Source organism: Lissotriton helveticus, chromosome 5_1 (genome assembly GCF_964261635.1).
Source record: "Lissotriton helveticus chromosome 5_1, aLisHel1.1, whole genome shotgun sequence".
In the NCBI taxonomy this organism is placed as follows: domain Eukaryota; kingdom Metazoa; phylum Chordata; class Amphibia; order Caudata; family Salamandridae; genus Lissotriton; species Lissotriton helveticus.
Genome location: NC_136065.1, coordinates 2,133,176,676 through 2,133,201,359, shown reverse-complemented (window position 1 = coordinate 2,133,201,359; position 24,684 = coordinate 2,133,176,676). Strand labels below are relative to the sequence as shown.

Here is a 24,684-nt window from a genome sequence, read left to right as displayed (position 1 = left end):
CTATTGCGGCTTAAACAACCTTTAACTAAGAAGCAAGGAATCCTGGCGATTCCTTGCAGTGCCCGTGACTTTTAAGCTCAATGCGCATGTGCATTGAGCTTAAAAGCGCGTGCACATCAGTTCCCTCAGCCGCAATCGCCGTCTGTTCCCTCAGCCGCATTCCTCCGACACCTTTTGAAGTGAAGCTTAGCTTCACTTCAAAGGCCCCGGCTTCTTCACACCCACATGCCGCTCTCCCCGCTCCGCCCCCTCCCCTGCCCGCCATGTGCATTTCTCCTACCCCCCCTCCCCACAGCAATGCCCTCCGTCTGTTTTACAATTTGAAGAGGTGCCTCCTCACATTTCACTTCACTGCCTTCCAACCTCATGGTTGAAACTTTAGTCACCATCTCCTGTTTGTCGTACCCCAAGCAGCGGTGCACGCACTACCAATCCTTCTGTTATGCCACATCTCGCAGCTTACATTCCTTCTCTCTTTCTATTCCTCTCCACGTTTCTGCCTCTTTCACTTTCTCTTCCAACTCTCTCCCTCCCTCTCCATTTACTTACACAAATCTCGCATATACCCCAAGCAGCTGTCCCCGCACTACCAATCCTTCTGTTATGCCACATCTCGCAGCTTAGATTCATTCCCTCTTTCTTTTCTTTTCCTATCAACGTTTCTGCCTCTTTCACTCTCTCTTCCAACTCTCTCCCCCTCTACATTTACTTACACAAATCTCGCAGATACCCCGAGCAGCTGTGCCCGCACTACCAATCCTTCTGTTATGCCACATCTCGCAACTTAGATTCCTTCGCTCTTTCTTTTACTCTCCACGTTTTTGCCTCTTTCACTCTCTCTTCCAACTCTCTCCCCCCTCTCCATTTACTTACACAAATCTCGCATATACCCCAAGCAGCTGTGCCCGCACTACCAATCCTTCTGTTATGCCACATCTCGCAGCTTAGATTCCTTCGCTCTTTCTTTTAACTCTCCACGTTTCTGCCTGTTTCACTCTCTCTTCCAACTCTCACCCCCTCTCCATTTACTTACACAAATCTCGCAGATACCCCAAGCAGCGGTGCACGCACTACCAATCCTTCTGTTATGCCACATCTCGCAGCTTAGATTCATTCCCTCTTTCTTTTAACTCTCCACGTTTCTGCCTGTTTCACTCTCTTCCAACTCTCACCCCCCTCTCCATTTACTTACACAAATCTCGCAGATACCCCAAGCAGCGGTGCACGCACTACCAATCCTTCTGTTATGCCACATCTCGCAGCTTAGATTCATTCCCTCTTTCTTTTCTTTTCCTATCAACGTTTCTGCCTCTTTCACTCTCTCTTCAAACTCTCTCCCCCCTCTCCATTTACTTACACAAATCTCGCATATACCCCAAGCAGCTGTGCCCGCACTACCAATCCTTCTGTTATGCCACATCTCGCAGCTTAGATTCCTTCGCTCTTTCTTTTAACTCTCCACGTTTCTGCCTGTTTCACTCTCTCTTCCAACTCTCACCCCCCTCTCCATTTACTTACACAAATCTCGCAGATACCCCAAGCAGCGGTGCACGCACTACCAATCCTTCTGTTATGCCACATCTCGCAGCTTAGATTCATTCCCTCTTTCTTTTAACTCTCCACGTTTCTGCCTGTTTCACTCTCTCTTCCAACTCTCACCCCCCTCTCCATTTACTTACACAAATCTCGCAGATACCCCAAGCAGCGGTGCACGCACTACCAATCCTTCTGTTATGCCACATCTCGCAATCTTCCATCACACACGGAGCTGGTATAGCACAGGCAACGGCAATGCAAGCTTCCCTTACACATGGAACAGGTACAGCACCGACAGCAGCAGTGCAAGCTTCCCTCACACATAGATCAGGTACAGCACAGGCGGCAGCAGTGCAAGCTTCCATCACACACGGAGCAGGTACAGCACAGGCAACGGCAATGCAAGCTTCACTCAAACACGGAGCAGGTACAGCACAGCCAACAGCAGTGCAAGCTTCCCTCACACATAGATCAGGTACAGCACAGGCGGCAGCAGTGCAAGCTTCCCTCACACATAGATCAGGTACAGCACAGGCGGCAGCAGTGCAAGCTTCCATCACACACGGAGCAGGTACAGCACAGGCAACGGCAATGCAAGCTTCACTCAAACACGGAGCAGGTACAGCACAGCCAACAGCAGTGCAAGCTTCCCTCACACATAGATCAGGTACAGCACAGGCGGCAGCAGTGCAAGCTTCCCTTACACATGGAACAGGTACACCACCGACAGCAGCAGTGCAAGCTTCCCTCACACACCGTCACACACCCTCAGCTTCACACACCCTCACTCACCCTCACTCACCCTCACACACACACACATACAACAACAAAAGGAATAATAGAAATAAACTATCCTAATCCACACTCTAACTCCAAGATAGAAATCCTGAGTCCTAATTCACCCTAATAAACTAACAGCCTAATTCACCCTACAAATACACACTCAAGATACGCAACAGAAAGACATCCTAGAAAATAACAACCAAAGTAAAAATACGCGCAATGATGTTTATCAAGCTTCAGGTCACCAAACCAACAATTATTAGGACAAAATAACACCAACAAAAGAACGAAGAAATATCAGTCAGGATGCGAGGACTAGGATGTACAAACACAAAAGTAAAACAGCCTATTTTTAACTTGGGTAATAAACAAGCACTATTCATCCCGTAAATCGGACGGATTAAACACAATTGTCATGAGTTACACAAAAAGCCGTAGGCGTATAACAATAGCAGTTCATCACACGGAATTACATCAAATATTAAAAACATATTACGCAACTTGGATTCAGCGCAAACATCATCAATAAACATTACATATGTCTCTTAGCTTCACAAAAGAACTCGTAATACAATTAATACATTTTAAGTGTACAATATTCATGGCGAAAAGAGTACTTAGAAACTCAATGAACAGCTCTTGTACGTCAAATAACAAACAACTGCTAATAATACATTACATAACACTTTAAGAAAATAAATACATTACATATCGAATAATAAAAACAAGACTTTAATTACACGACATAATAATCATTTCGAAATATTACAAACAAAAAAATACAATGTCAACATTATTAAAAATACACTCCTATTCATTCGTTAACTTAAATATACTATATGTAGTAAATAAAACACTTAATTACATATAAATTACATAAATAACTAAAATAATTACAATCGCTAACAAAATATGTCACTATTTATATAAATACACTCGTAATTATTAACTATTTTATGCATACTATCAATACTACTTTACATTATATTAAAAAAACACGTCGAGGGAATCTCTTACCTATCATACGACGCACCAACAGCACACGTACAGGAACACGCCTTCCGCATCCGGCTATTCTCCATGTTCTGGAGAATTCCACCGATTACGTATGCAAATCGGAACGCGACGTCAAAAACGTCGCGCTCCGATTGGCTAAAAAAAATGTCCATCAAAAAAAATACGTAACGGTAGGGAAAAGAAAAAAATAAACTAGAACGCTAACCTGGTAAATGTAGGTAGCGTTAAGGTGGCGATTTGCGTCAGACATTTTAATAACAAAATTTTTTTTCAACATCAACCCCTCACCCTCTATAACTCTCTATCACCCTCAACACATCACCCTCACTCACCCTCACTCACCCTCACTCACCCTCACTCACCCTCACTCACCCTCACTCACCCTCACTCACCCTCACTCACCCTCACTCACCCTCACTCACCCTCACCCTCACTCACCCTCAAGCCCTCACCCACCCTCAACACCTCACCCTCAATCACCCTCAACACCTCACCCTCAATCACCCTCACCCTCACTCACACTCAACCCCTCACCCTCACCCTCACTCAGCCTCAAACCCTTACCCTCAATCACCCTCACCCTCACTCAGCCTCAACCCCTCACTCACCCTCAAATCCTCATCCTCAATCACTCTCAACCCTTCACCCTCACTCACCCTCACTCACCCTCACTCACCCTCACTCACCCTCACTCACCCTCACTCACCCTCACTCACCCTCACTCACCCTCACTCACCCTCACTCACCCTCACTCACCCTCACCCACCCTCACCCACCCTCACCCTCACCCTCACTCACCCTCAACGCCTCACCCTCACTCACTCTCAACCCCTCACCCTCACTCACCCTCAACACTTCACCCTCACCCTCACTCACCCTCAACCGTTCACCCTCAACCCCTCACTCACCCTCACTCACCCTCACTCACCCTCACCCCCTCTGCCTCACCATCACTCACCCTCACTTACCCTCAACCTCTCAGCCTCACCCTCACCCTCACTCACCCTCAACCCCTCACCCTCACTCACCCTCACCCACACTCAACCCCTCACCCTCAACCCCTCACCCTCACTCACCCTCACCCACACTCAACCCCTCACACTCACTAACCCTCACCCTCAACTCCTCACCCTCACTCACCCTCAACACCTCACCCTCACCCTCACCCACCCTCACCCTCCCTCAACACCTCACACTCAATCACCCTCACCCTCACTCACACTCAACTCCTCACCCTCACCCTCCCTCTCACCCTCAACCCCTCACCCACCCTCAACCCCTCACCCACCCTCAACCCCTCTCCCTCACTCACCCTCCCTCACACTCACTCACCCTCACTCACCCTCACTCACCCTCACTCACCCTCACTCACCCTCACTCACCCTCACTCACCCTCACTCACCCTCACTCACCCTCACTCACCCTCACTCACCCTCACTCACCCTCACTCACCCTCACTCGCCCTCACTCGCCCTCACTCGCCCTCATTCACCCTCACTCACCCTCATTCACACTCACTCACCCTCACCCTCACTCACCCTCAAGCACTCACCCTCACTCACCCTCACTCACCCTCACTCACCCTCAACACCTCACCCTCAATCACCCTCACCCTCACTCACACTCAACCCCTCACCCTCACCCTCACTCAGCCTCAAACCCTTACCCTCAATCACCCTCACCCTCACTCAGCCTCAACCCCTCACTCACCCTCAAATCCTCATCCTCAATCACTCTCAACCCTTCACCCTCACTCACCCTCACTCACTCACCCTCACTCACCCTCACTCACTCACCCTCACTCACTCACCCTCACTCACCCTCACTCACTCACCCTCACTCACTCACCCTCACTCACCCTCACTCACTCACCCTCACTCACTCACCCTCACTCACCCTCACTCACCCTCACTCACCCTCACTCACCCTCACTCACCCTCACTCACCCTCACTCACCCTCACTCACCCTCACTCACCCTCAACGCCTCACCCTCACTCACCCTCAACGCCTCACCCTCACTCACTCACCCTCACCCACCCTCAACGCCTCACCCTCACTCACTCTCAACCCCTCACCCTCACTCACCCTCAACACTTCACCCTCACCCTCACTCACCCTCAACCATTCACCCTCAACCCCTCACTCACCCTCACTTACCCTCACCCCCTCTGCCTCACCATCACTCACCCTCACTTACCCTCAACCTCTCAGCCTCACCCTCACCCTCCCTCAACCCCTCACCCTCACCCTCACTCACCCTCACCCACACTCACACTCAACCCCTCACACTCACTAACCCTCACCCTCAACTCCTCACCCTCACTCACCCTCAACACCTCACCCTCACCCTCACTCACCCTCACCCTCCCTCAACACCTCTCCCTCACTCTCCCTCACTCACCCTCCCTCACACTCACTCACACTCACTCACCCTCACTCACCCTAAACCCCTCACCCTCACCCCCTTACCCTCAATCACCCTCACCCCCTTACCCTCAATCACCCTCACCCTCACCAATACCTACAACTTTTCTAATGCGATACTTATTGCATTCCAACCCCACTCATCCACGCAACGCCACTCACACACGCAACGCCACTCACACACGCAACGCCACTCACCCACGCAACGCCACTCACCCACGCAACGCCACTCACCCACGCAACGCCACTCACCCACGCAACGCCACTCACCCACGCAACGCCACTCACCCACGCAACGCCACTCACCCACGCAACGCCACTCACCCACGCAACGCCACTCACCCACGCAACGCCACTCACCCACGCAACGCCACTCACCCACGCAACGCCACTCACCCACGCAACGCCACTCACCCACGCAACGCCACTCACCCACGCAACGCCACTCACCCACGCAACGCCACTCACCCACGCAACGCCACTCACCCACGCAACGCCACTCACCCACGCAACGCCACTCACCCACGCAACGCCACTCACCCACGCAACGCCACTCACCCACGCAACGCCACTCACCCACGCAACGCCACTCACCCACGCAACGCCACTCACCCACGCAACGCCACTCACCCACGCAACGCCACTCACCCACGCAACGCCACTCACCCACGCAACGCCACTCACCCACGCAACGCCACTCACCCACGCAACGCCACTCACCCACGCAACGCCACTCACCCACGCAACGCCACTCACCCACGCAACGCCACTCACCCACGCAACGCCACTCACCCACGCAACGCCACTCACCCACGCAACGCCACTCACCCACGCAACGCCACTCACCCACGCAACGCCACTCACCCACGCAACGCCACTCACCCACGCAACGCCACTCACCCACGCAACGCCACTCACCCACGCAACGCCACTCACCCACGCAACGCCACTCACCCACGCAACGCCACTCACCCACGCAACGCCACTCACCCACGCAACGCCACTCACCCACGCAACGCCACTCACCCACGCAACGCCACTCACCCACGCAACGCCACTCACCCACGCAACGCCACTCACCCACGCAACGCCACTCACCCACGCAACGCCACTCACCCACGCAACGCCACTCACCCACGCAACGCCACTCACCCACGCAACGCCACTCACCCACGCAACGCCACTCACCCACGCAACGCCACTCACCCACGCAACGCCACTCACCCACGCAACGCCACTCACCCACGCAACGCCACTCACCCACGCAACGCCACTCACCCACGCAACGCCACTCACCCACGCAACGCCACTCACCCACGCAACGCCACTCACCCACGCAACGCCACTCACCCACGCAACGCCACTCACCCCCGCAACGCCACTCACCCCCGCAACGCCACTCACCCCCGCAACGCCACTCACCCCCGCAACGCCACTCACCCCCGCAACGCCACTCACCCCCGCAACGCCACTCACCCCCGCAACGCCACTCACCCCCGCAACGCCACTCACCCCCGCAACGCCACTCACCCCCGCAACGCCACTCACCCCCGCAACGCCACTCACCCCCGCAACGCCACTCACCCCCGCAACGCCACTCACCCCCGCAACGCCACTCACCCCCGCAACGCCACTCACCCCCGCAACGCCACTCACCCCCGCAACGCCACTCACCCCCGCAACGCCACTCACCCCCGCAACGCCACTCACCCCCGCAACGCCACTCACCCCCGCAACGCCACTCACCCCCGCAACGCCACTCACCCCCGCAACGCCACTCACCCCCGCAACGCCACTCACCCCCGCAACGCCACTCACCCCCGCAACGCCACTCACCCCCGCAACGCCACTCACCCCCGCAACGCCACTCACCCCCGCAACGCCACTCACCCCCGCAACGCCACTCACCCCCGCAACGCCACTCACCCCCGCAACGCCACTCACCCCCGCAACGCCACTCACCCCCGCAACGCCACTCACCCCCGCAACGCCACTCACCCCCGCAACGCCACTCACCCCCGCAACGCCACTCACCCCCGCAACGCCACTCACCCCCGCAACGCCACTCACCCCCGCAACGCCACTCACCCCCGCAACGCCACTCACCCCCGCAACGCCACTCACCCCCGCAACGCCACTCACCCCCGCAACGCCACTCACCCCCGCAACGCCACTCACCCCCGCAACGCCACTCACCCCCGCAACGCCACTCACCCCCGCAACGCCACTCACCCCCGCAACGCCACTCACCCCCGCAACGCCACTCACCCCCGCAACGCCACTCACCCCCGCAACGCCACTCACCCCCGCAACGCCACTCACCCCCGCAACGCCACTCACCCACGCAACGCCACTCACCCACGCAACGCCACTCACCCACGCAACGCCACTCACCCACGCAACGCCACTCACCCACGCAACGCCACTCACCCACGCAACGCCACTCACCCACGCAACGCCACTCACCCACGCAACGCCACTCACCCACGCAACGCCACTCACCCACGCAACGCCACTCACCCACGCAACGCCACTCACCCACGCAACGCCACTCACCCACGCAACGCCACTCACCCACGCAACGCCACTCACCCACGCAACGCCACTCACCCACGCAACGCCACTCACCCACGCAACGCCACTCACCCACGCAACGCCACTCACCCACGCAACGCCACTCACCCACGCAACGCCACTCACCCACGCAACGCCACTCACCCACGCAACGCCACTCACCCACGCAACGCCACTCACCCACGCAACGCCACTCACCCACGCAACGCCACTCACCCACGCAACGCCACTCACCCACGCAACGCCACTCACCCACGCAACGCCACTCACCCACGCAACGCCACTCACCCACGCAACGCCACTCACCCACGCAACGCCACTCACCCACGCAACGCCACTCACCCACGCAACGCCACTCACCCACGCAACGCCACTCACCCACGCAACGCCACTCACCCACGCAACGCCACTCACCCACGCAACGCCACTCACCCACGCAACGCCACTCACCCACGCAACGCCACTCACCCACGCAACGCCACTCACCCACGCAACGCCACTCACCCACGCAACGCCACTCACCCACGCAACGCCACTCACCCACGCAACGCCACTCACCCACGCAACGCCACTCACCCACGCAACGCCACTCACCCACGCAACGCCACTCACCCACGCAACGCCACTCACCCACGCAACGCCACTCACCCACGCAACGCCACTCACCCACGCAACGCCACTCACCCACGCAACGCCACTCTTCCATTTGCAAAAAGAAAAATGTCTAACTATTCTATTGCGAGACCTATTGCATTTCCAATGCTTGTTCAGAAATAGCCATCTTTGTGATGGCATACTTAGGAATTCTGAGACAAGGTTATGCCCACTTCCCACAGGAAGTGGATATATAAGGGGGGGGGTCTCCTAACACTCCCCTAAGTTCAGTATTTATGGGGGCCCCTGGTGCCAGGGAAGCAGATCCTGACTACCTAAGAAGAGAGCGGACACCAAAGAGCCGCAAAAGCAGAGATGGGAGAAGAATCAGCTGACCAGGTCCCAACCCTACCGGCCTGTCTACATCCCTGGTCAAAAACGGCACCAAAGTCTACTCGTCCGGTTTACTCCAGAAACCTGGAAGTAAACTGCCTGTCTTCAAAAAAGACTCCAGACCTCCTGTGAACAGCAGACCTAATCTGAAGAAACTCCAAAAGAGAAGACTCTGAAGCCTCTGGGACCGCCAAAACCCAACACTGCACCCACCGCCTCTGGCCCGAATTGAAGTGGGCCACCAGTGTCAATAAGGTCCCCCAGCCCGCCAGAGCTAGAGTCCATCGTGGTTTCACCCGTCCTAGACTCCCCGATGTCGCCTACAGCCTGTGCATGCAGGCCTCCTCAACCGCGACTGCCCCAGGCAGGAAGAACCCGACGCCTAAGGACACCCCTGCACCCGTCGCCCTTGGGCCTTGCAGAACTGAAATTGCACCATATCCACTTAATAAAATGAAAAAAAATTACATTTAAAAACTTAATTACCTGAACGATTTTCCTCTGATGCCTAAACATATATAAAGATGCATGCTATTTTATAAATGGGTGTGGATCTCCTTCTTGAGTCATGTCTGTTATTTATTAATCATTGTGTGCGTTTGCAAATGCCTTGTGCTCCTCTGTGATAAGCGTAATGCTGCTCGACCACACAACCCCGTAATAGAGCCCTTTGGGATTGCATAGCAAGCCCCTTGCCCACTCATAAGCGAACCCCTGGACTCTTTAACCCGGTACATCAGATTTTTGATCAATCACATGAAGAGCCAGCTTCTAGAGGGCGACCCTAACACAACGTGTAGCAGCACAACTCCACCTACAGGCGTGTGAGGGAATTGATGAGGGTAAAAAATCTGTGGGTCCAATCTGGTGCCCTGGGGGTATTCGCAAGGTGAGGAATGTGTGGTTGGAGTCCTTCTAACTCTTTGGTTTCTCTCCTGCTCTCTTACAGGAACGATGTGTTCAAGATTCATTGGCTCATGGCCGCTCTCCCCTTCATCAGGTCACTGTCCTTGGTGTTTCACGCGGTGAGTATCCGGCGTGTGTTCTGCTGGACGTTAGTCCGTGTGGCCGAGGTGGGTGGGTCCTAAAACATCTGCGAGATCTTCTCTTCGGGGCATAGTCCAACAGCTGTTTAAATCTGAGACTCGCTTGAGATGTATGCTAAGTCCTTATGTATTGTCCAGCACTTGAATAGTAATGCTTCCCTTTCAAGATTGCACCCTTGAAATTGTAGTGCTTTTATGTCACTTTTGTGTAATGAATTGTGTTTTATTCCATATTTTATACTTTGTTTTTGTGTGTCCTTAATGTGGTTTTCCAGTTATGGGATTATCCGAATAAAGTTGTTTTTGACTGAGTGACTGCATAGGTGATTGTCGTTGTCCCTTTGGCAGCACGCAGTCTTGCTGTCGGGGATCCATCCTGTCCTGTTGGCTGTGGAGCAGTGGATTACACCGTCTCACTTCATGTCTCGTAGCCCTCCCCCAGTCACCGGTGCCCAGCTTTGTGTGCTGCAGTCTTTCCTTGTTTCTCTGTGTGCAGCTAAGCTGTTGGGTTTAAAGAGTCTCCTCATATGATGCCCCCTCCACTGCTCAGTGGATTGCACACAGCTATTATAGTTGCCCTCAACTGCTCTGTAAGCCACACCTTTCAATTTGAAAGTAGACCCAGTCCTCGCAGTCTTGTACTGCACCCCATCAGAGGTAGCATGTGAGCACGTGAGGTGCTGTCTGCCCCGCTCTGGGCGGTGCACACACACTGCCCGTCAGGCTCCTCCTGCCCATCTCTGGTGTGCACCCCATCAGCGGTAGCATGTCACGTGAGGTGCTGTCTGCCCGCTCTGGGTGGCGCACACACACTGCCCGTCAGGCTCCTCCTGCCCATCTCTGGTGTGCACCCCATCAGCGGTAGCATGTCACGTGAGGTGCTGTCTGCCCGCTCTGGGTGGCGCACACACACTGCCCGTCAGGCTCCTCCTGCCCATCTCTGGTGTGCACCCCATCAGCGGTAGCATGTCACGTGAGGTGCTGTCTGCCCGCTCTGGGTGGCGCACACACACTGCCCGTCAGGCTCCTCCTGCCCATCTCTGGTGTGCACCCCATCAGAGGTAGCATGTCACGTGAGGTGCTGTCTGCCCCGCTCTGGGTGGCGCACACTCACTGCCCGTCAGGCTCCTCCTGCCCGTCTATCATATATGCCTGTGGTGTGCACCCCATCAGCGGTAGCATGTCACGTGAGGTGCTGTCTGCCCCGCTCTGGGCGGCGCGCACACACTGCCTGTCAGGCTCCTCCTGCCCGTCTATCATATATGCCTGTGGTGTGCACCCCATCAGAGGTAGCATGTCACGTGAGGTGCTGTCTGCCCGCTCTGGGTGGCGCACACACACTGCCCGTCAGGCTCCTCCTGCCCATCTCTGGTGTGCACCCATCAGAGGTAGCCAGTGCTTAATTTGTAAAATATGAAGTACAGGTGCTCAAACATTTGTCAGAGACCCCACCCACTTTTCCTGGCTCCACCCACTTCCTCCACTGGCTCCACCCACATCCTTTATTGGCTCCACCCACATCCTCAACTGGCAGGCTGAAAGCCAGTTGTAAAATACATTCTGAATTTCAGCAGGCAAGCCTTCCTCAAGTAAGGTTTTGATAGGAAGTTCCCCCACCTTGCGAACATTTTGAAATAGTTGAAATCAAAAGTGCATGTCAATCCTGGGGTATGTGCAAAAGTGCTTTGTTTTGTAATTTTTAGCAGAGTCTAATTGTGTCATGAGCTTAAAGATACAACTTTTACATACTTGCTAATATATCAGAATGGAATCTTCAGAAGCAATATACTGCAGTAGGAAACTATTCCCGCTGTAGCAAGTGGCTTACATTTCCCACTCATATTGTCCCCTGTGATGTTAAACACACCATCCCCACACCAGAACCAATCACTGATATACTACAGTACCTGAACATCTGCAGCTATTATCGAGTTACAGGGAATTCCATTTGTCACTACCTTTGCTAGACTCAACAAGAAAATTTCACACAGCCTGCGTCATGGGGGGATTGTTTTTGTTCAGGAATGATTCCCTTCCTGCACAAAAACAATCACTACAGGCATTTTCCTCTTTGAATGTGTGCTGTAGAATGCAGCACGCATTGAAAGAGGAAAAAAACGAGGAGAAATGAAAACATTTCTCCTCGTTGCGCCTCCCTATGCCTCCTGGGAGACGTAGCATACTGACGCATTTCCAGATTTACGATTCCTCAAAAATCTGGAAATGTGTCTGGTTCCATGGGTGTTTTGTGTGGGAACACCCATAGCAACACCCATGGAACGCCCCTTTCACGCATAGTGCTGCATGTAAAGGGGCCGTATTTACAAGGACAGGAAAAGCCACGCAGGGTGGCTTTAAGCCATGCAGGTTGGCTTTTCCTGTCCTGGTAAATATGGAGCAGTGAAATACGCCACCAGTACGTCACAAAAAGTGACGTACTGGTGGCGCAAGGGGCTTGTAGATCTGCCACCATTTATTTAAAAAGGATGCAGTTTCTGGTGTTCAGCTCACGTCATTCATAACTCTGCATTTGGCAAGCACGCCGAAAAAGCACACACAAATAAAATGACCGACATAAATACAAAGGTAAAAAAACAAAATCACATGAGTGCCTTGCGAATATAAACAATCCTATAAAACTTTAAAACTGGCACACTTCATTAGAATAAAATACACAAAATTTCAGCGTAGCAAGTGGCATGAGTGATTTCAACATAACAAACAATCCGATAAACATAAAATTACTACAGTTAGTTAAAACAGTTTTCTAAAAACACAGAGCTTCTTATTAGGAAAACTTACAATTTAACAGAAGAGCCATGCCACTTTGTAATACTTAATGCAACTCTAATGAAGTTTAAAAATAGCAAAACATACTTCAGGGGTTGCTAAATGTTGTAAAAAAATAAAAATGTAGGAGAAAGTGATAGCGTCTACAGTGCCAGGTAAACAAGGGGCTAAGAGGTGCTTGAGGGATTAATATAAAGGGTGCAAAGAACGCAAAGTGACTGGTACTGCGACTGGTCACAAGGGCAAGTAGGAAATCGATTAAACCAGGTACCCAGGCTGGCATGGAAGGGTTGTATGATCTTACAACGAACTCCGTTGTAACGCATGCCTTTACCACGCATGCGTTACAACGGAATACTATTTTCACGCTTTTCCTTCTCCACGTTTTTTCCGTGGTGACGTCATAAATAAAAAAAAAACGGCCGTTTCCTTCACCTGCGCCGCCGATTTCCTGCACATCTCCTCTAAAGGTTAGTGGTTTATTATTGGGGGGGCTTGCCCCCCACGCCCCCTTTTTAATTTTTACCCTTTACCACACATGCCTTTACTACGTACATCGTAGTAAAAGTATGCGTGGTAAAAGCTGTCGTTGTAACCACGCATGCGTTGTAATGCATGCGTGGTTATGGTTTTCGTTGAAACGGCCTCGTTGTAGTGGCCGTTTCCCGCATGGAAGCAAGCATGAAATGCAAAGTAATTAATCTAAAGTGAACGAGAAAAGACCCTTTACGGTGTGTTTGAAATAATCATCAGAAAGGGTGCAAAACCATTTGCGATACAGAGAGCAGAATGAGCGGCAACAGTCTGCAATAATTGCGTCTTCTAGCTAAAATAAAGTTGTTTCCAAGCCACGTCAGACACCGATACCAACAAGAAGGTTGAGTGATGGTAGTCAGGTACGCCCGTCAATTTGAAGGTGGGATTAATATACATAAAACAGGGGATTTTGGACACATGATCCAGCATTAACACATGAAAAAAAGTGTTCTTCAAAATCGAATGTTTGGGGAAACTTAAGCCAAGGTCTGTGCCACAAACAAAACAGTCCCGTGTGTGTGTACGGCATTGGCATTTGGCAACAGACTGTTGGGCCTGGCTAGATCGAGAACCCCGAGCAGGCAGCTCTTGTTGCTTTTATGAAGCAAGCAGGCAAGTACATTCTATATACAAAAATATCATACCTGTATTGAATGCGGGTGCCGGCGCGCATATCTATTCAGCATTTCTATTTGACACTTTGGCCGTCCTGCACACTTTCAGCCTGACGGGCCCCAGCTCAGCCAAAAGCCCGCCCTCGGGCATTCTTCTAAGAAAACGAAACCAGATTCTGTGAAAGTGGCGTGATCTGCTCACGACTTGACATCACTAACGTGATGATTGACGACGCTCTTCAAGTATGCCTGGACAAAGGTGGGACTTCCTCTGAGACATACCAGGCAGCAGCCACAGAAGAAGAGCAGCGCTGTAAATTATTTTAATAATTACCGGAGGAGAAAAATCGGAAAGACCCGGCCCGGTAAAATAAGTGCCGGGGCTGAGCACCGGAAAGCTCCGGCACAAATTAAGCACTGGAGGTAGCATGTCCCGTGAGGTGCTGTCTGCCCCGCTCAGGGCGGTGCACACACACTGCCTGTCTGGCTCCTCCTGCCCATCTCTGGTGTGCACCCCATCAGAGGTAGCATGTCCCGTGAGGTGCTGTCTGCCCCGCTCAGGGTGGTGCACACACACTGCCTGTCAGGCTCCTCCTGCCCATCTCTGGTGTGCACCCATCAGAGGTAGCATGTCCCGTGAGGTGCTGTCTGCCCCGCTCAGGGCGGTGCACACACACTGCCTGTCAGGCTCCTCCTGCCCGTCTATCATATATGCCTGTGGTGTGCACCCCATCAGAGGTAGCATGTCACGTGAGGTGCTGTCTGCCCGCTCTGGGTGGCGCACACACACTGCCTGTCAGGCTCCTCCTGCCCGTCTATCATATATGCCTGTGGTGTGCACCCCATCAGAGGTAGCATGTCACGTGAGGTGCTGTCTGCCCGCTCTGGGCGGCGCGCACACACTGCCTGTCAGGCTCCTCCTGCCCATCTCTGGTGTGCACCCATCAGAGGTAGCATGTCCCGTGAGGTGCTGTCTGCCCCGCTCAGGGTGGTGCACACACACTGCCTGTCGGGCTCCTTCTGCCCTGCTCTGGTGTGTACCCATCAGAGGTAGCATGTCACGTGAGGTGCTGTCTGCCCGCTCTGGGCGGCGCGCACACACTGCCTGTCAGGCTCCTCCTGCCCATCTCTGGTGTGCACCCATCAGAGGTAGCATGTCCCGTGAGGTGCTGTCTGCCCCGCTCAGGGTGGGCACACTCACTGCCCGTCAGGCTCCCGCTGCCCATCTCTGGTGTGCACCCCATCAGCGGTAGCATGTCCCGTGAGGTGCTGTCTGCCCCGCTCAGGGTGGGCACACTCACTGCCCGTCAGGCTCCCGCTGCCCATCTCTGGTGTGCACCCCATCAGCGGTAGCATGTCCCGTGAGGTGCTGTCTGCCCCGCTCAGGGTGGGCACACTCACTGCCCGTCAGGCTCCCGCTGCCCATCTCTGGTGTGCACCCTCTCCCCGTGAACTATACCAAGGCAAGCTCTGTTAGGGCTCTCCCTGTCTGGTGCGGCCTGCCCCTCTTTTTATCGGGGGATGGAGGGCACAGTGTCACCAGCTCCGGCCTGAGTTGTTTCAGGCCTCTCTAGCGCTGTGCACAGAGGTGTAGTGCTGCTCATAGATGAACCCTTGTTGCTGACTCTACTTTTTTGCTTTCAGATCGATTATCACTACATCTCCATCCAGGGGTTCCCCATCGAAGGCTGGGCCGTGGTGTATTACATCACTCATCTGTAAGTATGTGCCAGAGAGGGAAGCAATATGCGTAGGCTCGCCTGAGATCTCACAGGAGTTTGTGCCTTTTCTCTCTATATCTACCCCGGGCTGTGTACTGAAGGATGGTTTCAGTGGATTAGATTGCTCCCCTGCAGGTTTGTTGCGTGGGGTGCACAGTGGGAAGGTGTGTCATATCCTGCACTTATCACTGCGTCCACCGCAAGTGCGCCCTCCCGAATGCTAGAGCCTGGCTTGTTGCGTCACTCGCTTGTAAGTGTAGAGGAAGGTGAGGAGTGTTGGCTGTGGTAGTGTGGAGGTTTGGAGAAGGGGGGGCATAGGGAAGAACAAATGGAGGGGAACAAAGGTCCATGAGCTCCTGCTCTTACCAGCAGATCTCCTGCTCTTACCAGCAGATCTCCTGCTCTTACCAGCAGATCTCCTTGCATGGGCTGGACCACGGCGTTCCCTCGTTCACCGTAACGTTTGTGCGATGGACAATTGGTATTGCATCTCCAACAGGAGTCTCCCCCTGACTGCGTGGTATTATATATTCCATTGTGCCTCTCTAAATGTGCAGCATGGCGGAGAGCAAGACCTGCTGCATTTATCTTTCCACAGGGTGAGGACAGCTAATAACCTTGTGGAGGAGTGTGGCTCAATGGTTAGAGCGGCAGACCCTGATGCAGAGGTCTAGCCCTGGACCAGGGTTCAATTCCCGCCTCGGCGGGTCTTGGGCTCAATTTCCTCGGACCTGATCATTCTCGCCTCGGTGCTTATTCCAATCATGGCGTCCCACTCTGCGACTCTGGGCAATAGCTTGCTTAATCTCCACAACGGCCCCAGCAGCGCTGGGATGCCTGGCTGCACCTTGGGGGTGCCCAGGAGTGGACATTTCACAGGAAAGCCAGGAAGGGTTCCACAGCGGTATGAGTAATAGCGCCAGGAAACCGCTTGGTTGCAGTGCGCTCTACAAATACCTTGACATTTACATTTACATTTAGTAACCACTATTCATTTTACAGACTGAAGGGGGCGCTGCTGTTTATCACCATCGCACTGATTGGAACTGGCTGGGCGTTCGTAAAGCACATCCTCTCCGACAAGGACAAGAAGATTTTTGTGATCGTCATTCCTCTACAGGTAAGGACCGCTGCTGGAAGAGTGCAACCACCCACAGGGCCGTTGGATTCGGATGCAAGGCATAGATTCCTCTACAGGTAAGGACCGCTGCTGGAGGAGGGCCACTACCCACAGGGCCATTGGATTCGGATCCGAGGCATAGATTTGAGGGCAGAAGAGGGGGAGCCGTAGGGCATCCGGTCTGGCCGCCAAACTTAGAGTTTATGGTTGCCGTCACAATGCAAAAGTAGTTGGAAACGAGAAGGGACTCAAGGCAACTCCCGATGTCCTCAGAATTAAGATTCTCTGTGTCTTCGGGCAGAGTGCTTAATATATTGTCTTTCAGACATTCTTGCGGCAATATGGGATGGGGAAGGACTTGTAAAAGCCACAGCACAAAAGGAATGTTTGAGTGATCTGGTCCTATGATCTTAATATTTGTAGGAGTGAAAGTACGAAATTGCTAGTAGCAGCAGTTAAACACGAAGTACCCTCACACCTCCCGCCACGGGCCCTCTACTCAACTTCACCCCATTACTAATCCCGACGTCGTGCGCCAGAAGAATTGTAAGCTGCTCCATACTGGACGCAACTCGAGCTCCCGGTGTCCCTTGGACAGATGATCTCTCTGCCTTTGACGCAAGGTTGCTTGATTGGTGGCAATCTTTCAATAGTTTGTCGATGAAGTGCCCCGCTTATACTAGGATGGTGGGGCATAAAAGGCCTTGTGTTACCAAGGAGAGGACTGGGCTATTCCTGGGGTGCAGGTGCAGGTCAATAGTGTGGATATGTTAGGGTGGTTAAATAGTAACCAACCAGTGGATATCCATCTTGTTGGATATATTGGCCTCACACACCCTTGCAGGTGTCATGCTTCATCATCGGCAGTGCTCCTCGTTGGGTGGGCGGTGCAATACCCAACGGGCAACACCTCAAAGAGGGGCTCTTCGTCGGAGATCTTTTTATCCAACTGCCCATGGGTGAAGTGTGGGTGAGGGGCCAGAGTAGTAGTAGACGGAGAGTGAATTAAAATAACACAGGAGTACCAGAAGGAACTTTATTCGGGTGGTCCCATGCGCTAACTAAAAGCAATAGTTAGTCTGGGAGGTCTGGAAAGTGATGTTTCCGCACTCAAGACTATACTAAAAGGTGAAGGTAGTGGTCGACATGTTTCTCGCTTCGGGTATATGCACCCGCGATTCATCAGGACCTATAAGTTTGCTGATCTAGCTAAGTATCAGTGCTTTAAAAAATAGTTTTGAAGTAAAGTAAAATACCTGCTGATACATTCATTTATTGACCTTTAGGCATGGGACAATGTAACAGCAGTGCCTGGCGGGATGGACATCGGTGAGTCAAGCCTCTGTAGCTAAGGTTGTTGCTCCCGTGCCTCTGCCGTGTCGCCTACCCCTCTCCGCCAGGACCGGATAGAGCATAAAAGGCCTTCCCTTCTCCTCGGATAGTACTCCCACTAGGAACATTTTGTTCAATGGTGGACTGTTGAATGGTGGGGTCCATTTAAATCTTGTGTGTGAGCTGCAGAAAGTGGTATTTGGCTTTGTGTTGAGCTATTCATGACCATCTCAGTCCTTCAAGCCTACACGTACACAATTCCTGCGCCTAACAAAACATGCGTTCCTGTGGGGGGGGGGGGGAGGTCTGCCATCAGATCCCTTAATCCATTGTGGGCTCCCCTGCCTGCAGTGATACGTCACGGTCTCCCATTTCCTGCCATGCGCTAGTGTCGCGGGGTAACGAGCGCAGACACACTCTGCAGTCTTATGTCCATATATCCAACACCTTGACCAGTCCGCATTAGCCTGATGAGGCAAAGTGTGTGTGTCCTGGTGGTCCAGTGACTCATGGGAGGGACAGGCTGGGGGTAGCTTGTATACAGATGTGAGAGCAGCTATCCAAATGGAAATGCACAACCGTGCAGAGCGAGGATCATGGAGGTGTGAGGTGCATGGGTGCAAAGCCTCAATTACTCCTCAAATGAGGGGGTGCAAGGGATCTCCATTGCTCGCAAAGTGGGCACTACTCATTCAGCTATTCCAGGAAGAGTTGAAGGGTGCATTATTACATTGCACAGTTTCTTGTTGGGGCGAGGGTGCCCAATACTCAAATGTTCGGTGTACAGTTGCTTTTGTGTCTTGACTCTAATCCTGGCCTTCCCTATAATGATGTTTTAGTACATAATGTGTAGGACTGCACACTGCCTCTGACGTTTGTGCAGCAGGCTCTCCCGTCTGCAGACCTCACCTGTAGGTTCCAGGAGGTAGTATTGATATATTAGATCATTCTGCCCTCTGTCTGCCTGTTCCACCTAAGTCCTCTTCCCTCAAGTTCTCCCCTCTGAATGCCCCACATGCAACATTCTGTGTAGTATAGGGTATAAAGCACAGCACCCCTGTGTTTATACGCTTCTGCCAGCCTACACTGCAGGTAATGTTGGTGTTGAAGAGCACACTGGCCCCGGTTTTTCTCCTTCCTCTTTGAAAATGTCCTCTGCAGCTTGGTGCCCTTGTTAGTTCTCTTCTTCTCCTTCTGCCCGCAGGTCCTGGCGAACACTGCTTACATCATCATTGAGTCGACGGAGGAGGGCACCACCGAGTACGGGCTTTGGATGGAGATTCTCTTCCTGGTGGACTTGCTGTGCTGTGGGGCTATCCTCTTTCCCGTTATATGGTGAGGACCAGGGGGCGAGGGGTTGTGGGAGTGGGTGGATCTGACTGTGGTGTCTCCAGTGTCTGTGATGGGCATCTTTCTTCGTATCAGATGGTGAGGACTGTGGAGGGGTGGGACCACTGACTCGGGTGTGGTGCTTCCATTGACTGTGTCTGGGTGGCATGCCCCTCCTCGTGTGGGGTGTGTGGTTACTATTGGATGCAGGTGTTAATCAAAAGATTAGAGCACTTATTTAACTATTTAAAAGTATTGGAACTTTCTTAAAAGCTGTTACTATGCCTTTTAAAGTATTAGAGTGCTGCTGAGAAGAGGCTGCCACCTTCATATTTGAAGTATTTGAGCTCGGCTGAGAAGAGCTACCACTTTCAGATCTGAAACATTAGTGAGCTGCTGAGAAGAGAGATTACCTTTGTATTTTACATTCCCGATAGAGACTTATAACTGCAGATTGCTCACCTTTTGAATATTTCCTAGGTGTCAGACTGGATCCAGAAACCTTTTTCAACAGTACCTCTGTGTGCCGGTAGGTGATGCTCTGTATTGACGCTGTTCTGCTCCAGAAATAACAGCGGGCTTATATAGGCGCCATTGTTGGAGCTACATCTCATCTCCGATGCAATTTATTGCAACTTTTTTTCACATTCTCATGAAGTTGCAAGGGCATTGCCAGGTCTCTCAATCTCACTCCAGTGGTTGCATGACCTCTGAGCCTGTCCTGCAAGCTGTCCCACCACAATCCAAGATATCGGGTCCGTCTGCAACACCAAACCAGATTAAAAGATTTCCACAGAGCCATGCTCCAACTCTTCGGATCCTTAACCACTTCCTCTGGCGCGCTTTTGGGACCCAAGGAGCCGAGAAGCCCTCCATCTGGGATACCACCAGCAGGATTGCCCTCCACACCAGTTGTCCCTTCTGAATCCAAAACTGGGACTCCTCCCAGCTCCTACCCCGATTCAAGCATCCACAGCACCTCCACCCGGATGCTGACTCAATTACTGCCACAGGACAAGGTGCTCTTTGGGCTCTCTGACTCCGTGATGGCACTGCTACGACCCCGAACAAGGCTGCACTTGATTTCACTTCAGACACAGCTCAGTTCAGTTTCTTGTGGCTTAGAATACCACAGTTTCCATCAAAGCAAGCCATTGTCACGAGCATTCCCCGCCACTTCTGACTACGGTCAATGGGTTTTTTAGGCATTGTCAAATTCTCCCTTATTGGCCTACCCTTTGATGGGACTGGCCAGTGTGGGGACACTGCAGACTGTGCTTGTGACCATTTCAAAGAGAGCAGGGCCACCGCACACTCCATGGGCTTATCGGTCTCACCTCGCAAGCCACATCAGCCAGGCTTTTCCTTTTGAGGTTTCCACAGTTACTGCTTATCTGCAGCCAATTCAGGCTCAGGAAAGGGCTCAGCAGTTTCAAGGTCACGGCACCCACTGCCCCTGCAGTACTGGTCGGTGAGCCACTCCACAAACACCTCAACCCCTTCCCCACTGAAGCTCCACCTATAAACCCCTTTAGTGTACTCTTAGTGGTGCACAGTCTCCTGTTTGGAAGAAGGACCAATGATGTTGGCAGGGCTGGCAGGCCACATCATCAGTGTGAGTGAATGGGGTGTATTATATGGTGTAGTTGTGTGACCTCACCGTGTAATACACTTACCAATCCATTGGGACCGGAAGGTTTTGTTTATTAAATACTTAGTGCAACCCTGGTTAGCTGTGGCTGAGCAGTCCGATTTACACAGAGGAACTAGTGTGAAGTATTTAAACAGTAGCAAAACAATTGAAGGTGAAAAACACAAGACCCCAAAGAAATCCAATATCAATTTATAAAAATAGATTACATTTTTAGGTCGAGCCTGGGCAGCGCATGCGCTCTTCTCGAGGCCTTTTGTAATCTAAACTGTTGCTTGGAGCACCTCCCATCTTTTCCATTTGTTCCTGTTTGTGTCCTTTATACATGCAGGCTTTTGATTGGTTTGAAACCCGAGGAAGGCTTGGGTCCTAAGCTAACTGGATGGGACCACCAATAATTATATAAACAAGAGTATCCAGTAGCTTTAGTTGAAACTTATTCAAAATAAAAATATTCCTTGAATTCATTAACATTCAAATCGCGACAAACATTAAGGGAGGTATGGACCCAATGAGTTAGTCTTCCAAACGCGTATGAAGCAGAGGACCAACTTGGCTCGGTTTCTTCTGGTCAAGAGAATCAACACTCTACTAAGTTTCCGCATGCAAGCTGTCTGCTGCACCTACCCTGCCCCACCGCTCTCCCGAGTGGCTGATTGAGCGGTGTAGTCGCTTGGTATGTAGGGCTTCTTGTTACCGGCATCCGGCCAGTGTGCCGACATAAATCTAGAAGTTTCTTGGTGCGCATGTTTTGCGGCCATTCTGGAGTAGTCCATTCCATCTGGCTGTGATCTTTCCCATTGTCCAGATGCTAGACTTTGTCATTATGTTGTATACTATGGCCAGGGGCCTTATGTACATGTCATAACTACTAATGAACATTGACTTTAATATCACCCATCTCAGTATTGCGATTAAAGTCGCAATGTACGTTCAACTCCTGCATCTAAAGAGGCTCAGTTTGTTTTGATTATTCTAGCACAGTCATGCTACGGAGAGGAATGGCACTCCCTGTTTTTCACAGTGGAGGAGAAGGCATTGTACTGTGTACACATCCTAATAGGAATAGATTTTATTGCAAAGATAAGAGACAGATCAGTGTCTGCAAGATAGATGTGTGTGGTGGGCACATATTCTCATGATTCAGTCCTAGTGTGGAGGACTTATCAGGGTGTGCATGGTCATGTCCTTGTTTATGTAGATCCAGTCCCCATGTGGTGGATAGACGTCCATAGTGGGCAGCTGATCATGTGGGTTATTGGTTTTTTAGTCCTCTTTCGTTTTCATTGTACAGTTCAGAATGCGGGTCCGAGAAGGCACATCTACAGCTCGACCCAAGGAATCTCCTCATTTAAACCATTTTGATTTGTGTGGAAGCGGAACACCCAACAGGAGCAACCGCCCGATGATCGAGCATGACATCCCTTGGGATGTGTAAGGGCATCACGAAACGGTCTTGTTGACTGTCCCTCATGTCCTGCCTACTACCTAGACACTCATTTTTCTTTTACAGGAACAGTGAATCCCATCTTTGTATTGATCTTGGCCTCGGGAGAACCTTCATGACATCCTAGTCCCCCACAACCCCCAAATTTGTGACAGTTATTTGTTTCCCCCAAAGACATCGCACCAGACCAGTCCAAAGCACACGTACAACACTGAAAACTTTCATCTAAATCTATGGAATTCCATTCAATCTATAGCAAACAATTCAATAAGAAGTTCTCAACGATCACGGTCCAGTTGCTACCCGTATAGCTTTGACTTTCAACATCGTATTCCAAGAAACCAAACGGCTCCTGCACTCTACCTCACTGTGCTTAAATACTCTTTCAGTTACATCATTTCCTGTGCATTCACCCACCCCAAAAAACGCCACAATTTGAAATGGATATTCCCAAAAGCTGAATTGTATAATGCAGGTATGGACTACCCAATAGTCCGTGAAACAGCCAACAAAAAATCTGGGTACAAATTCCTAAAGCTCAATCCTAAAATACTTAATATCAACTTCTCAATGTGTCATTAAAAAAAACAAAAATGAAAACCTCATATAATAACATAGAGCCATCGCCACCAGATTATATCCATGCTGGTCTCGAACCCCGATGTCATACTAGTAACAGTTGATGTCATCTACACTGAAGCCTTTGTGTTCTTACCAAGATTTGTTGCTAATACCCATAAGTCTAGTTGAAGTAACACCAGTTAAGTCCTCTTTCTAATTCAATGTTCCAATGCCTGCTTCCCAAGAATGACTACGTTTTAGCAGAACTATTCCAAAACAGGTTTGAAACCATAGTAGTCCGAATGTCTATCTATCCAGTCTTCAACATGAAAAGCTTAAGGTTCAAGAGAATTTTTCAAACCGATACCTGTCTTGAACCCCGGAAACATGTGATGTTGCATGGTATACCCGTATCTAGACTTGTTGTTATAGAATCAACCACTGTGCATGGACAGAAAATCACAGATTCAAGACTAACATTCTTATTCAATAATTAAAATGAATTTTATTCACAATTCCCAGTACTAGGCTTTCACTGTACTGCAACCATAGGGCTATGATAGGATTTCCTAATGGCAAACTCCCCGTAAGCCTCTTATCTCCACACAAGAGGAACATATATGTTTCCTTGCAACACATCCGTTGATTGGGGTGTAGACAGCATTGTGGCGGGAGAGTGGTGGGTTGTTGGGTAGGTGGGCTCTAGGTAGCATTGGGTTGAGCTGCTTTTGGGGATGCCAGAGGTTTTTAAAGGGATGGATTATGGATTACAGGGAGTTAGCCTTGCTGCCAGTCGGATGGACTTTTGCAGGAGTTTGTTGTCTCTTGTCTTTGGACTGGTTCCTTGTAACCTAACAGTGTTGTTGGTTCACTCAATACTGTACTGTTTTTCCAATGTTTTTGATGAACTACATCTATATCTGTATGTACTGACTTACATTGAATGGCATTTCTAACAGGATGGATAACTGAGCTACTTCATGGTCTAGCAACCATTTACCTGTTCTCTACTCTGTGCAGTATGTCTTTTTTATAGAGCCGGGAGGGTTTTATGTTCTTTGACTCCATTGCATTGTCTTCTCTCTAGGTCCATACGGCACTTGCAGGAGGCATCCGCAACAGATGGAAAAGGTAAGTCGCTCATTGTGCGGCTAAGAGTTCACCATAAGTATTTTTGCAGCATGACTGGCCTTTCGATTCATTTTGTCAGGGCT

General features: G+C 51.4%; 1 protein-coding gene across 1 annotated transcript in view; it reads left to right on the top strand.

The window, feature by feature from the left end:
• Positions 1 to 24,684, top strand: part of GPR107 (G protein-coupled receptor 107) — a 315,329-nt gene that overhangs the window by 163,627 nt on the left and 127,018 nt on the right. The window contains exons 10-14 of the mRNA XM_078646219.1: positions 10,272 to 10,347; positions 15,954 to 16,027; positions 17,033 to 17,150; positions 19,687 to 19,817; positions 24,558 to 24,601. Of these exons, the coding sequence (XP_078502345.1) occupies positions 10,272 to 10,347; positions 15,954 to 16,027; positions 17,033 to 17,150; positions 19,687 to 19,817; positions 24,558 to 24,601 (443 nt within the window). The remainder of the gene's footprint in view (positions 1 to 10,271; positions 10,348 to 15,953; positions 16,028 to 17,032; positions 17,151 to 19,686; positions 19,818 to 24,557; positions 24,602 to 24,684) is intronic.